Consider the following 14,913-nt stretch of genomic DNA (forward strand, 5'->3'; position numbering starts at 1 on the left):
GACAGCTCACAGGATAGGACTCAATATTATCTATAGCCCTTGAGAAGGAACTAAAGGTCCTTGACTTTGCTTAATGACTAAATTATTATTATTTGGTCTCCTTTGACTGTTTTCCTTTGTTTCTGCATTTTCTCCCTTCTCTGATTAAACTTATTCTTTGGCTAAAGTTTTTCCACAGACAGAAGGCAGGCGGAGGACATGGGGGACACAGACCATAGGGCCCTGCTCCATTTCAACAGGATGTGACATAGATCAATCGATTGATAGACAGACAGACCTAAATATGTAGAGAATGCCATGAGACGAGCTTTATATGTCCATTCTCCAATAAGGGAAATGGAACACAAGAAAGTTACATACCCAGTTTAAGGTCACTCAGCTGCTAAGTGGTGGGGGTGGGATTTGATCCGGGGATCGGGTCCCTGACTCTAACCACTGCTCCTTACAGCCAAGGCAGATGATATTGTTGGCCCCGTGACCCACGAAACCTTCGAGAACAACGTCGTTCACTTGATGTGGCAGGAGCCCAAGGAACCCAACGGTCTGATCGTGCTGTACGAAGTGAGTTATCGACGATACGGCGAAGAGGTAAGATCCTTGACGCCTGGGCATGTGCCTTCAAGGCTGTCATTGGTGCCTCCTTCTTCTTCTTAAATTCTGGCTCTTGCGCTTCTCTCATCAGGTGCTTTGTCATGAGGACTCAAAGCCTTGATATATGACTTTCCAGGGAGATGGGTCAGAAACGCCAGCTTACAAATTTTATTGTAGCTAAACTATCCCCAGGACTTACCGTGTGCCCTATGCATGCTAAATGCTTAACACATGGTATCTCATTTATCCTATTTTACCATATCTAAGGTGTGATAAGAGGCCCTGTTATCCTTATAGACTGCTAAGAGAGGAAAAGCTGTTGCCAATTCTAATGGTAAGATGCGTTCCAATTTCAGAAATGTCAAAATGTGAAAATAATATGTCTCTCGGGACCAGTGCAGTGCAATAAATCCTCAGAATAACCCAAATGAACTTGGTACTGACTGAAGCATCCAGAATTTAAACATGAGGCATCCAAGGTTTATAAGAATAGAGTCAGGATTCAAACTCAAGACTATCTGATGTTCTAATCCAGGGGTTGGCAATTTTTTTCTGTAAAGGGCCAGATAGGAAACATGTTTGGCTTTGTGGTGAGATGGTGTCTGATGCAAATACTCAACTCTGCCTTTGCATTGTGAAAGCTGCCGTGTAGACAATACGTAAATGAAGGGGTATGGTTGTGTGCCAATAAAACTTTATTTGCAAAAACAGGCAGCAAGCAGGCTGGGATTTGCTGGTCCCTACTCTAAGCCTGTAACCACTGTGGGGCAGGTCTCTAGCCCCAGAAAGGGCTTGGGGTCTACACCTGTCAAGAGAGGCACTGCTGGGGCTTGGACCTGATTAAGGGTATTTCTCCCCTTTACTGGGTGACTTCAGGCAGATGTCAAGTTACCTTCCTGAGTTTGACCCAGAGGGTGTACCCTGCCATCAACTGAGCCCTTTGCAATGATCCATTTATACCTCACAATGATCCTCTAAGGGAAAATCTGCTAGTGTCTCCATTTATGGCTGAGAGAATGGAAATTTGGGGAGGTGAACAGACTTTCTCAAGGTCATACACCCAACACGCAAACCCAGATCTTTGGGCTCTGGCGCCTGACATCGGCAATTAAGGGTGATCATGTGGATGAGAGGTCATTTTCTATAAGGGGCCAGGGAGTTAATATTTTCAGCTTTGGGAACCATATCGTCTTGGATCAACTGCTCAACCCTGCTGTTATAGCTCCAAAGCAGACAGAGACAGTATGACAATGAATGGGAGTAGTTGTGTGCTAGTAAAACTTTATTTACAAAAATCAAGCAGTGGACTGGATTCAGCCTGCGGGCCCTAGTTTGCCAACCCCTAACAGAAGTTGTAGCAAAACTGTCTGACTTCTTGGAACTTTGAGGGAGAGTCATCCTGTAACCAGGTGGGCAGAGCTTGGCTTCCCCAAGCCAGAGAGGACAGATGGACCTCTCTCTGTTGATCCTTCCTGGGACCACATCTCTTGATGTCCAAATATTCAGCTTTGATGATGATTTAGAACTGAAATCTGCAAACTATCATCTGTGGGCCAAATCTGACCCTCGGCCTGTTTTTATATGTCCTGCAGAGCGTTGTCAAAAGAAACAAGGAAAAATGTTCACCAGTGTGAGTCCAGTGGCCAAGCCCAGCATCAGTATAGGAGGGGAGCCCTCAGGGGTGTATAAAGAGAGACATGATTCATAGGGAGCCATTATTGCAGAGTTTCTTTAATATCTTATCCCATATGTATCAATCCCATATGTTCTAAGGAAATAATTCAAATTTGGGGTGGTGGAAAAGCTTTATGCATAAGATTTTCACCACTAGCAAAAAGTACAAGCCACTAGATGTCTGTCCATTGGAGAATGGATACATAGAGGATGGTATATCCATAAAACTCTTGGATGTACACCCCTTTAAAATGATGTTGGGGGTGACCATTGTCCAGTATAATGTAGAGGTTGAGATTACAGGCTCTGGATTTTAGATCTTCTAAGCTGTTATTCTTCATCTTCCACCAGCAGCCAAGAAACACGCCCCCCCCACCCCATCCAAAGTGGCTTATGACAAAAGGGAAGCTTATTAGCTCCCATAACTGAACAGTCGAAGGAGATCAGGCACAGCTGGATCCAGCATTCCTTTGGATCTGTTGCATCTCAAGGGGTCCTTGCAGTGATTCCAGCAGCTCCTGATTGTGCTGTGATTTTAGTGGTTCCAATCTTCATATCCTCTCAGTGCCAAGCCTAGAGGAAGAGAGAGTCTGTGTCCCAGCATTTCCAGCCATGCGGAGGTCACATGACACCCAATCCTATGACCATGACAGTGCTGTGTGCTGATTCGCTTAGGCATGAGGGTTTTAAAATAACAGCTTAATTGAGGTACATTCACAAACTATTTTTATACCGTTTGTACTGTTGGGATATGACTTTGCTAGTTTTACAAAATTCTCTCCAGCATTTGGTGGGAGGTCATTTTTTCCCCTTATTTGCTAGTTTAACAGCCAAAATCACCTCTAGCTGCATTGTTTTTGATTCTGCCTCTCCTTGAACCTTGCATTAGAGTCATTTTTCCCCTCACCACTTCCCTTCCCACCTTGGGGGACCCTGGTACCAGGGACCACCTCCATCCTGGAAAGAGCATCGATTTTCAGTTTTTGTTCACTTATATCCTTTGCTTCAGTACGTTTTTGCAGTTTTGAGCTGTTTTTTTTTTTTTTCCTCTTGTTTGCACAAACGTCTATCATTGGCTTCGTCACTCTTCATCAGATTTGCTTCTTGTTTTGCTTTTTTGGTGTCTATGGAGAGACCTGCCTCTAGTTCCTTCCATCACGCTCCCTTCTCCGTCCCCACCCCTCGAGGTACATGACCAGCACTGTGGGATGTATTTTCCCTTTATCCCGGATAGCAGCTACCTTTGGTTTCTATATTTGCTTATATGTCCCTTTCCACTTGGTGACTCATTCTACTTGGAAGAACCTTTGGACTAGACTTCCCCACCCCTGCCGCCAGCCCGATCTGTTTTCTTGCTGTTATTGTCACATGATAAGCACGGGAGTTTTTATGTTTCTCTCTCCACTCCTTCCTGAAATTTTCCAGTCCAGTTCTCTGCATGCACTATTAGCCTGGAGCTGTTTTGGAAAGTTTTCAAAATTTGGCCGAGGTTTGCAGGTTTCGCGGTCATATTTCCCAGTGAGCCTCACGCCTTTCCTAATAAGCTCTGGGTTTCTTTCTTTTTACATGTTTATTGCTGGGACATGTATGCTTTACTTATCTGCTCTTTTCTTGCCAGACATTTAAGTAGATCCCAACTCTTTTAATGATGGTAAAATAAATCAAAAGGCAAGGAAGGTGTTTTAAAATTTGTCCTTAAGACATTAAGCCCATGTAACTGGTTTGTTCTTAGGTGATTTAGGTGATCTGGGTCCCTTTTTGCCTGACCTTCTGGAGTCCTGGTGAAAATACCCCATGGTGGTTTCAAGGAGAGGTTTGGAGCCAGATGGTTCTGGGTTCAAGGGCTTCCCTGCCACTTACCAGCGATGAGATCTGGGACAGATCATTTCAGCTCCCCAATCAGGGGAGGGCAAACTATTTATGTAAAACCTGTTTTTGTGCAGCTCATGAGCTAAGAATGACTTCCACATCTTCAAATGGTTGAAAAGAATCCAAAGAAGAATAGCATCTCTTGACATGTGTAAATTTCTATGAAGTTCAGCTTTCAGCATCCACCGTGTTTTGTGGGCACACAGCCACGTTCATTTGTTTACGGATGTTATAGCTTCAGGATTCAGGATCCATCTCTGGCTGCTTTTGAGCTAGGATGGCCGGGTTGAGCTGGTGACAGTGACCGTCTGGCCCCCTTGAAGCCAAAAATACTTACTCTCTGGCCCTTTACAGCAAACGTTTGCCAGACCTCCACCCCAAGCCTCAGTTTTCTTGTTTCTAACATGAGGCTAAGCATGAAGTGGTTATAAGAATTAAATGACATGATCTGAGCCACAGACTTGGCTGTGGTTTAGGAAGATTGGCTGTTATCATGTATCATGTATCAGTGATAACCTCTCTGTCTGTGCCTTATCCATAGGGCTAAGGTTCTGTAATTCCTCGAGTCTCAGAGTCGCTTGCCTGTTGCAGTGTTCGTGCCTAACTCCATCCGTGTCATTTCTGAGTGGGATCCTTGTCTTCTAGGAGCTGCACCTCTGCGTCTCCCGCAGGCATTTTGCTCTGGAGCGGGGCTGCAGGCTGCGTGGTCTGCCACCCGGGAATTACAGCGTGCGAGTTCGGGCCACCTCCCTGGCGGGCAATGGCTCCTGGACGGAAGCCACCTATTTCTATGTCACAGACTATTGTAAGTCTGCATGGCCACTTGGACTGGTAGGGTCTGTGCTTGGTGCTGAACACAGCAGAACATTTCAAAGGATGGTTGGGGAAGCGTGGAGGCTGTGGGTACTGGCTCTGTCTTGACTCCTGGGTCCAACGGCTGCTGCTGTGTGACCAGGGCAAGACGCATGCCCTCTCTGAGCCTGCACTTCCTCATCTGATCATGGATATAATACTAGGACCACCCCTGGAGGTGAAGGGACGTTTCAGTGACATCATGAATGTCAAGTGGCTGGCACAGGGCATATCTGATAAACACATTAGCTCCTGTTCCTGGTGTCTTCATCTTTGTTTTTAGATAGACCATGCCCTCCAAGGGAGGATGTGGGCGCTTCTCTGCTCAGCCTTGGGTGTGCTCTTGGCCTGCAGGCAGGAAGTGCTGCCATTGGGTGAGCTGGATACACTGTGCACAGTAGGGTGAGGAGAGGTGGGGAGAGCTGAGCTGGTTAGGGAGTGCTTTCTGGAAGTGGTGACATCTTGGCGGAAACTGGAAGAGTGTATGAGCTGAGGCGGAAGATGTTCAGCCCCACATGTGGTAGGAACCCAGACACTTGGAAGGAAAGGAGATTCTAGGCCAGGAGGAGTGGGAACTTGTGTGGTGTCAGGGTTCTGACACCAACCAGACATACAGCACTACAACTCTGATGCTTTCCACTGGAGTTAGCACAGACTCTACAAATTAAAAAGAGCATAGTTCCCACCAAGACTGCCCTCACTACAGATGCCAGATGCAAGTTTTGGGGGTTCTCCAGGCCACCTGCACTTCTGACTGACTGGCTACAAATTTGGGTGTTATCACAACCCCATCAGATTTGATCATTTGCTAGAATGGCTCACAGAACTCAGGAAAATGCTATATGACAATGACAGTTTTATTCCAAAGGATGTAAGTCAGGACCACCCAAATGAAGAGCCACCTAGGGTGGAGGCTAGGAGGGTCCTGGACACGGCTCCTGTGTCTTCCCCCCAAGGAATCAGGACACATCACGTCACCTCCTGGTATACTGATGTGTTCACCAGCCAGAAAGCTCCTCTGAGCTTTGGTGAGCTGAGTTTTTATTGGGGTTTCACTACACAGATGTGATTGGTTGAAGCACTGACCACATGATTGAACTCCGCCTCCAGCCCCTCCCCCTGTCTGGAGGCCACCCCCCGCCTCTAATCACACACTTGGTTTCCTGGTGACCAGCCCCCATCCCGAACCATCTCATGTCTTAGCATAAACTCAGGGATGTTCCAAGGGGATCGTCAATAAAAAAGACTCTCCTAAGACGCAGGATTTTTCGAGGATTTGGAGGGACACCATGAATAAAATTCAAAGGAAAATATCAAAGTGGGAAAAACATTTGTAATATCATTGACAAAGAGTTAATATCTTTCTTACAAAATGAGTAGGTATATATGTCTCCTATGAGTTAAAGATATATGTCCTCACACAAAATAAGCAAAGGATATAAATAACCTATTTAAAAAGAAATAGAAAAAATAGAAAGCGTAAGGAAAAAAAGGTCCAGCCTCACTCAAAACCACACCAAAAGAAAAAAAAGCAAATCAGAATGAGATAGAATTTTTAACTTATCAAATTGGCAAGGTTTTTGTTTGTTTCTGTTTTTTAATTATGTCCTTAGTGTTGTCCAAGAGTGCAGACACACGGATATTCTGTTTCATGGTAGACGAGTCCTCAAATGTAGTCCTTTAATAGTATGTATCAAAAAAGCTTACAAAGGCTTTTACTGTTTCAGCCAGCGGTGCTGGCTCTAGACATTTCACCCTAAGGAAATGATCAGAGATGTCCAAAAAAGATAAATGTTCAAGGAAATCCAGCACTGCTTACTAATAATAGCAAAAAATCTGGAGAATTAAATGTTTGACACATTAGATTACTTTAAAAAATTCTTTCTTAAATAACAAGGAGGCAAGCAAGACACCTAGGGTGCAAAATTTAAAGAGGCACTCACCCTCAGGGGCTGACTCTGCCCTGGCATGGCCAAGCGCAGCAGTTCCTCTCAAATTTTGCACTCTGGGTGCTTCCCTTCCCACACCCTAGTTCTGGTGGCCGCTGGAAACTAAGGACTGTGGGATCTGGGACACAGAGACGGGGTGGGGCAGGCAGCATGGATCTCAGGTTCTACCCTGAGATGTGTTGGGTTCTGAGCCATCGGTAGCCTCCAGCTTCCCCTGCCAAGGGATGGGGAGGAGGGACCTTGCCGACCACGGCACGTGACCAGACGGTTTCCATTTTTCACGTCCCATTCAATCAGCAAATATCTAGGGAGGCTTTCTCCATGCCAGGAGCCACCAGAGGTGGAAGGAGAAAGTTTGCTGTCAATTCAGGGAGGTCCAGGAGGATGAGATGCCTCTGGATAGAGATGGCCACCAAAGGCAGCCTGGAACGGCGGTCAAGAACTTGCTCAGATGGCCCGAGTTCAAATCCCTGCTCCCCCGTGGATCAGCTCTTGGACTTGGGCATGACCCCTCACCTCTCTGAGCCTCTGTTTCCCAATCTGTTAACTAGCATTGGTCATAGCACCTCCCACCTTGGCTTATGGGATGATTAATTAAGATCTCCCAGGCAAAGCACTTCAAGCAGTGCCTGGCATGTTCCCAAGTGTTCAGCAAACGACTATTATTAAAGACCTGAAGGACTAGGTTCCTTCTCTGGCTTCCCAGAACTCACTTTCTTCCTTGGCTTGGAAGAGTTTGAATACGTGGATGCATTTGTAATTCTAGACAACTCAGCCTTGTGTGTGAATTAAAAAGAATTAAGGCTACATAGCATTTCTTCAGCTGGTTTAGTTTTTTGGGGACGACCCCCAGCAAACACAGGGCACTTCTGGTGAATTTTTCATCTGCCAGAGGTGCTGTTGGGATTAAAATAAGCTATTTAATTTGCAGGGTCCAGTGCAGAGTGAAAATGCAGGGCTCCTTCTTTAAAAATTATTAAGACTTTCCAGACAGGGACAATAGAGCATTAAACAGAGAGCAGAACCTTCTGAGTGTGGGGACCTGCCTGATGGCTTGGGTTGTGTGCCCGTGAAGGTGGCCTTCGATGGTGAAGGGAGAAAAGCTGGTGATGGACAGTGGTCGGGGGTCACCGCAGGAGAGGTTCAGGGACTAGAGAAGGGGGACAAGTGGGTGTGGCCCATTGGACATGTAGATGTGTTTTCCGGTGTGACCTTTGATGTGAACACATTTTGATGTGAGACCTATATTTTCTTATTCTATTTCAGTAGACGTGCCATCAAATATCGCAAAAATTATCATCGGCCCCCTCATCTTTGTCTTTCTCTTCAGTGTTGTGATCGGAAGTATTTATCTATTCCTGAGAAAGAGGTGAGCACGGAGGTGTTCTGGTAAATGTTTAACAACCAGCTCTCTCAGGGAAAAGTATGCCTACATGTAGATAGAGTTATATCTAAATTTCCTGTAGGGACTTCCCTGGTGGCGCAGTGGATAAGACTCCACGCTCCCAATGCAGGGGGCGCCGGTTCAACCCCTGGTCAGGGAACTAGATCCCACATGCATGCTGCAACTAAGAGTTCACATGACACAACTAAGGAGCCTGCCTGCCTCAACTAACACCCCGCACAATGAAATAAATAAATAAATAAATATTTTTAAAATAAATAAATAAGGGGACTTCCCTGGTGGCACAGTGGTTGAGAGTCCGCCTGCCGATGCAGGGGACGCGGGTTCGTGCCCCGGTCCAGGAGGATCCCACGTGCCGCGGAGCGGATATAAATAAATAAGTAAATAAATTAATAAATTAATTAATTTACTGTAAATCTTAGTGATCTAAAGGATTCATAGCATGCAATTTACAGATAATGATCATAATCCAATATACAATACTCGCTATCATAAATTCCCTACAGCCACTTAATCCTCACCAAATGTTTTTGTCAATTTTATTTCCCCTGAACCTTTGTATCTATAACCAATCGATGAGTGCAACTGATGAACGGCTGTAGTTCCAAGATGAATGTTGATTGATATTTTGTTTACATTAAAGAGCAAGATAAAAATGAAATAAGGCATATGTGTTCGTCAACAATAGGAATGACTTTCGCAGAATCAGATAATAATTTTTAAATACTGAAAGCATGTTTTCTCAATTTTTGCGCCATTGGCAATGTCATGGCTACAGAGGTGACACACATTTAAGCTTAATCTGCATTACTGACATTTTTGCCATCACTTTCTCAAGCCTGGATGTACAACAGAACAATATATCGGTCTTGGTATGTAGCATTTGCCTATTTATCCCTGCTGTGACTGTTCCCACTGTGGCCAGTTTCAAGCTACAGACATGACGTCACTGAACGCAGAGTTGGGAAGAGATATGCAGTCAATCACAGATATATAGTATTTCTGCCATATGGATGCAACCATATAAATAAATAAGGTAATACAGAAGGGCTGAAGAGTGTCCAGTCCATCAAAGTAAGAGGTAGTATGATAATTGGTTTTGAATATTCGTTACCTTTGCTTTGAATATAATGTATTTAACTGCAAGCCTGTGTAATTTAATTTTAAATGGTGGTTGTATTTAACAACTGGCTTGCAAATTTCCTGAAAATTCAACAGTTGTTTCTTATAAGCTGGAATGAGATGGTTCCAGAACAGCAGTGGACGAGCAGTTTTTAGATGTTATATTGACAACCATAAATTGTAGTTTACGAGTGAGCAGTTCCATGGTGATGCACTTAAGTACCATCTGACGGGCTTCTGCTAAAAAAATAAGGGTCCCCCATCCTCACCCCAAACTGCATCCAGGATTACGTGCATGCTGCTAATAAGGGTGGCTGTTTGCACTGAGGAGGCTGTAACCTCCCGCTAATGACCCACAGAGTTCTGTGAGGGTATCAAGATGGAATGTCTCCATTTTTCTCATGCAGGCAGCCGGATGGGCCACTGGGACCACTGTATGCTTCTTCAAACCCTGAGTACCTCAGTGCCAGCGATGGTGAGTATGATCCCCTCCCTTGTGGGTGACCAGAATCCCGCTGTTCGGTTTCCTTTGCCATCACTGTCAAGTGACAGTCAAGGGTTGATACCCTGGGGGGTGCTGAGAAGAGTCCTTTTGTTCAGTTGAGTCTGCAGACCTGCCCCTTGCTGCAGAAACCCTGTTACCAGGAGCAGTCAGTAACCTGCTGTCTGGCACTTGTTTGAATGGGCTTATCTAGCTGGCCTGGGACCCATGCGTGGGCTTGGCTGAGAGGCCATGAACTGGGTGCCCCAGCTGTGGGGGTATAGAGCTCGGATCCTGTGCCAGAGAGAGTGCCGAGGGTCGGAGCCAGAAAGTGGTGACCAAACTGGCCATCCAGGCTCGGAGGTGGGAATCAGAAGCCAAGGTGAGAGACTGGGGATGAGGGATGGGGCAGACAAGAAGCAGGGACGAGGTGGGGAAGGTGGGAGGCTGGGTGTGTACCAGGGGCACATCTGCTATTGCTGTCAGCTGACCATGGGTGTGATGCTGATATGGCAGAATCAATGGCCATATTCCCCTGGATTGTAGCCAAAGGCAGTGAGTGACCCCTGAAGAAAAGGCTTGGCTGTTCCTTCAGATGTGAAGGCAGCTGTTGCACTACAAGTTTCTAAAGTGCTTCGTGCAGCAAATTCAAAAAGCAACTTTCAAGGCATGAACACCATTGCCTGGCAGGATGCTGCCTTGGGGTGCAGGGGTGGTGTTCTTAAGGGTACCTGGGATTTGTTTTAAATAAGTCTGGTAAGACATGCAGACCTGCAAGTGACTGTCATGAGGAAGAAGTTTAGACTCACAGAGTCCGGAGAAACAGGAGGCAGGGCCACATGGGGAAGCACCAGGGTCGGCCAGGAGGCAGAGGAGTGAGGGAAAAACGTGGGCAAGAGGCTTTATTGTCTTTTCCATGGGAAAGGAGAGGTCAGGCAGGGTAAGACATAGGATGAGCTAGTTTGAACTGTTTCAGCAGGGGCTGGGGCATAGGGGCTGTCCTTGGTTGTCTGCAAACTGGCCCTGGGGTGATCAGGGCAGGGGGATAGTGGCCCAGAGTGTGAGAGCCTGATCACGGAGGGGGTTGGGGTGTGGGCTGTGGATTGGTTGGTTTGCACATGAAAAGTGGACTCACAGGCACGTCATTTACTGTCTGTGGGAATTGGCCACCCCTGGGATGGGCAGTCCTGGCAGGCTCAGCAAGACCTCAAAGCATCAGATAGAGAAGCTAGACAAGGAGTTTATTCCAAGTGGGAATATGCACAGAGCCCAGGAGCAGGAGCAGGTGAATGTTAATCCAGAGCCTCCTCTGCCTGTTTGAGAATGGCATTGTTAACCGTATCAGAGATGGGGAAGCTGAACCTCAGGACCACCTCTCCACCCTCCTGTCCTGCTTCCTTCTGGGGATGCAGCAATGGCTGAGAGCACAGGGGTACTAAGTGAAAGCTAGAAATTGGGGCTCATGGGTCTTTAAGGCCAGGAAGTTCTGGGCCAAGGGATACACACAGGGAAAGGTCCAAGGTCAGCACCCTGAGGGCCCCCCCAGTGAACATCTGTGAGTTCATTTGGGTGCAGAACGCTTGTCTGATCCAATGTCCTTGAAAGAGCCATTGGTGACCATATCGTGTTGCTCAGACTGCTGTGATCAGACTGGGTGGCTTAGTAAACAATTTGATTTCTTCACAGTCCTGGAGGCTGGAAGTCTGAGATCAAGAGGTCAGCAGGGTTGGTTTCTCCTGAGGCCTCTCTCCTTGGCTTGTAGACAGCCGTCTTCTCCCTGTGTCCTCACGTGGTCTTCCTCTGTGTGTGTCTGTGTCCTCATCTCCTCTTCAAGGACACCAGTCAGACTGGATTAGGGCCACCCTAATGACCTCATTTTACCTTGATCACCTCTGTAAAGGCTCCATCTCCAAATACACTCACATTCTGAGATACCAGGGTTAGGATGTCAACATATAAATTTGCTAAGGACACAATTCAGCCCATAACAGGTGCAGAGGAGGGCAGAAAACATCTTGGCTTTTCTTATGAGGACTTTGTGTATTTGTCTGCAGATTATTTGCTGCGTTACAAACCACCCCAAACTTAGTGGCTTAAAACAAACACCATTTGGTGGGTTCGCCACCTGGACAGTGCTTGGCTGGGTGGTTCTTCTGTTCTCACTTATGTGGCTGCATCCCATCTGCAGATCCACTGGCACTGGGTGGTCTTGGGTGAGCTCACTCACCTGTCGGATAGGGTCATCCCCTATCCCCTTGGTACTTCGCAGAAATAACAGGCTCAGATGGGAATTAGCATCCTTTGGTAACAGGGCTCTGAACTCAGACAGAAAGGATGGGGATGCAGGCTCAGCTTAGCATTTACTGGCCAGAACCCCGGACTCCTTCCCCACTCTCTGCCTGTCCTGTTCCTGGCTCTGTGCCCACTGCCCGGCACAGGATCTGGATCACAGGAGTCACTTAGTGAACGTTTGGGAGGGGGAGCTCAGGTGGGAGATGGCCAGGGACCCCTGAGGGATCCTCCAAGGGTGCTGTTTAGATAAGTGAGGTGTAGTGTTTCCCTGCTCTGTGTACGTGCCGGATGAGTGGGAGGTTCCTCGAGAGAAGATCACGCTCCTGCGAGAACTGGGGCAGGGCTCCTTCGGCATGGTGTACGAGGGCAACGCCAGGGACATTGTCAAGGGCGAGGCGGAGACCCGAGTGGCGGTGAAGACGGTCAACGAGTCCGCCAGCCTGCGAGAGCGGATCGAATTTCTCAACGAGGCCTCGGTCATGAAGGGCTTCACCTGCCACCACGTGGTGAGTCCCGAGTCGGCTCCAGGAGCAGGAAAAGTCTTCCTTTAATACCTGTCCTTCCTCCTATTGCATAGAGCAGTGAGGATGCTGGGTGTGGACCTCCTGCCCAGCCCCGTCTCTGCTGAACATCCAAAATAAAGGTGGCCCTTCCCTTCTCATTTCTCAAATCCCATCCTCTCCCACCTCACTCAGAGCAAGACCCTTTTCACTGTCCCATTGCTTTCCAGAATCTTCCATCTCTTCCCTCTTCCTGGCTCCTTTGTAACCTTTAAACACAGTGGTCCACCCCTTCCCTGCTCCCCCCAAGTCAGCACAGACTCTCCCTGCCTTTCTGCTCCCACCATGGTCCCTTAATTTCCCCTTGAGCCTGTGTCCTTTCATCCTTGCCCCACGCATATTCAAGGAGCACCTGCTCTGTACTGAGCTCCATTCTCCTCTCTGGGATGCAGCAGATGTCTGCCCTCCTGGAGCTCTCAATCCCACGGGTGGAGACAGAGTCTAAACCCAGTAGATTAATGATGTTGTCCACAAGGAGATGATGCTATGGCAGCAGGGGAGAGGAGGGCAGAGTTGGGAAACTGGGAATGCAGCAGTGGCGAAGGTATATTTGAACAGAGACTTCACAGTGCAGGGACCGAGCCGTGTGGACAGCTCAGCTGAGGACAGTCAGCTCAGGCGAGGGAACCAGAGGGTCAGGCAGTGGGAACAGCTGTGCAAAGCCCTGGAAGTGGACCTTTGTGTTCAGAGATACGAGGGTTTGCCTTGACATGTTGCTGTGTGGGGGCAGGTCTGTCTGCTTCCCCCTCCCACCAGACTGAGAGTTCCGAATTCTCCCACTCCCCAACCCAACAAGACATTGACCTTGGTGTTTCAGCCAGGCAGACCAGGGCTTTCCACAGTCCACTCAGGAGCAGGGTGCTGCGTGTGATGCAGGTACCAGACAGGGAGACCCGGGTGAGTGGACATCTTCTACAGACCCTCATCCAAGAACTGCCCCCCCCCCCATGCTTGTTCCACAGGTCCGCCTCCTGGGGGTGGTATCCAAAGGCCAGCCGACGCTGGTGGTGATGGAGTTGATGGCTCACGGGGACTTGAAGAGCTACCTCCGTTCCCTGCGGCCTGAGGCCGAGGTGAGCTGCCTCCAGGTACCCGGTGGGGCGCCCGCTCCCGGCCTCGGGCACTGGTGTCACTGAACACGACCCCATGTTTCGCCTTTAGAATAACCCCGGCCGCCCTCCCCCTACCCTGCAAGAGATGATTCAGATGGCTGCGGAGATCGCCGACGGGATGGCATACCTGAACGCCAAGAAGTTTGTACACCGGGACCTCGCAGCTCGAAACTGCATGGTCGCCCACGATTTTACCGTCAAAATTGGAGGTGCGTCTGGCTTTCTGCTTTGAAATGTATGGGCCAGGCCTTCTGATTTCAGGAGGAGTTGTCTATAGCAAGTGCTTCAATCTTTTCTAATATCGGGAAGGGGCAGGGTTTGGACGGGGACCTAGTCCTCATGCTGTAATTTAATTGCATTTGTTCATTAATTCACTCATTCACTTCTTTAAGTAGTATTTGTGCCAGGTGCTGCAGGAGGTGTGACAGGGGCGAGGCTGAATGAGTCGCCGTGATTTTTCTGCGCTTGTGCAGCTTGCGGTTCTTATTTGCAGCTTGCGATTTTTATCTGCACCATCCAGCACAGCAGCCACTGGCCACTGTGTTTAGTGTAAATTCAGTAAAATAAAATAAATTAAATTCAGTAAACTGATTTAAACTAATTTAAATTCAGTAAAAGAAAATAAATTCCATAAAATATATTCAGTAAGATAAAATAAATTCAGTAAAATAAAATAAAATAATGAAAATGTGGGAAACTAATTTAGTTTAAATTCAGTAAACTAAAATGAAATTAATTCAGTAAACTAAAATGAAATTAAGTAAAAATAAATAAAATAATTTAAATTCAGTCAACTAATTTAGATTAATTTAAATTCAGTAAAAATAATTTAAATTAATTTTTTAAACAACTTTATTGGAGCATAATTGCTTTACAATGGTGTGTTAGTTTCTGCTGTAGAACAAAGTGAATCAGCTATACATATACATATATCCCCATATCCCCTCCCTCTTGCGTCTCCCACCCACCCTCCCTATCCCACCCCTCTAGGTGGTCACAAAGCACC

General features: G+C 47.1%; 1 protein-coding gene across 1 annotated transcript in view; it reads left to right on the top strand.

Annotated features, from left to right (window-relative positions):
- Nucleotides 1-444: 444 nt before the first annotated feature.
- Nucleotides 445-14,913, top strand: part of LOC114485589 (insulin receptor-like) — a gene marked incomplete at its 5' end in the record, with an annotated part of 21,154 nt that continues 6,685 nt past the window's right edge. Inside the window, 7 exons of the mRNA XM_028487322.2 lie at nucleotides 445-588; nucleotides 4,780-4,939; nucleotides 8,205-8,304; nucleotides 9,870-9,937; nucleotides 12,497-12,741; nucleotides 13,758-13,868; nucleotides 13,957-14,116. Of these exons, the coding sequence (XP_028343123.2) occupies nucleotides 445-588; nucleotides 4,780-4,939; nucleotides 8,205-8,304; nucleotides 9,870-9,937; nucleotides 12,497-12,741; nucleotides 13,758-13,868; nucleotides 13,957-14,116 (988 nt within the window). The remainder of the gene's footprint in view (nucleotides 589-4,779; nucleotides 4,940-8,204; nucleotides 8,305-9,869; nucleotides 9,938-12,496; nucleotides 12,742-13,757; nucleotides 13,869-13,956; nucleotides 14,117-14,913) is intronic.

Source organism: Physeter macrocephalus, unplaced genomic scaffold (genome assembly GCF_002837175.3).
Source record: "Physeter macrocephalus isolate SW-GA unplaced genomic scaffold, ASM283717v5 random_1039, whole genome shotgun sequence".
Taxonomy (NCBI): Eukaryota; Metazoa; Chordata; class Mammalia; order Artiodactyla; family Physeteridae; genus Physeter; species Physeter macrocephalus.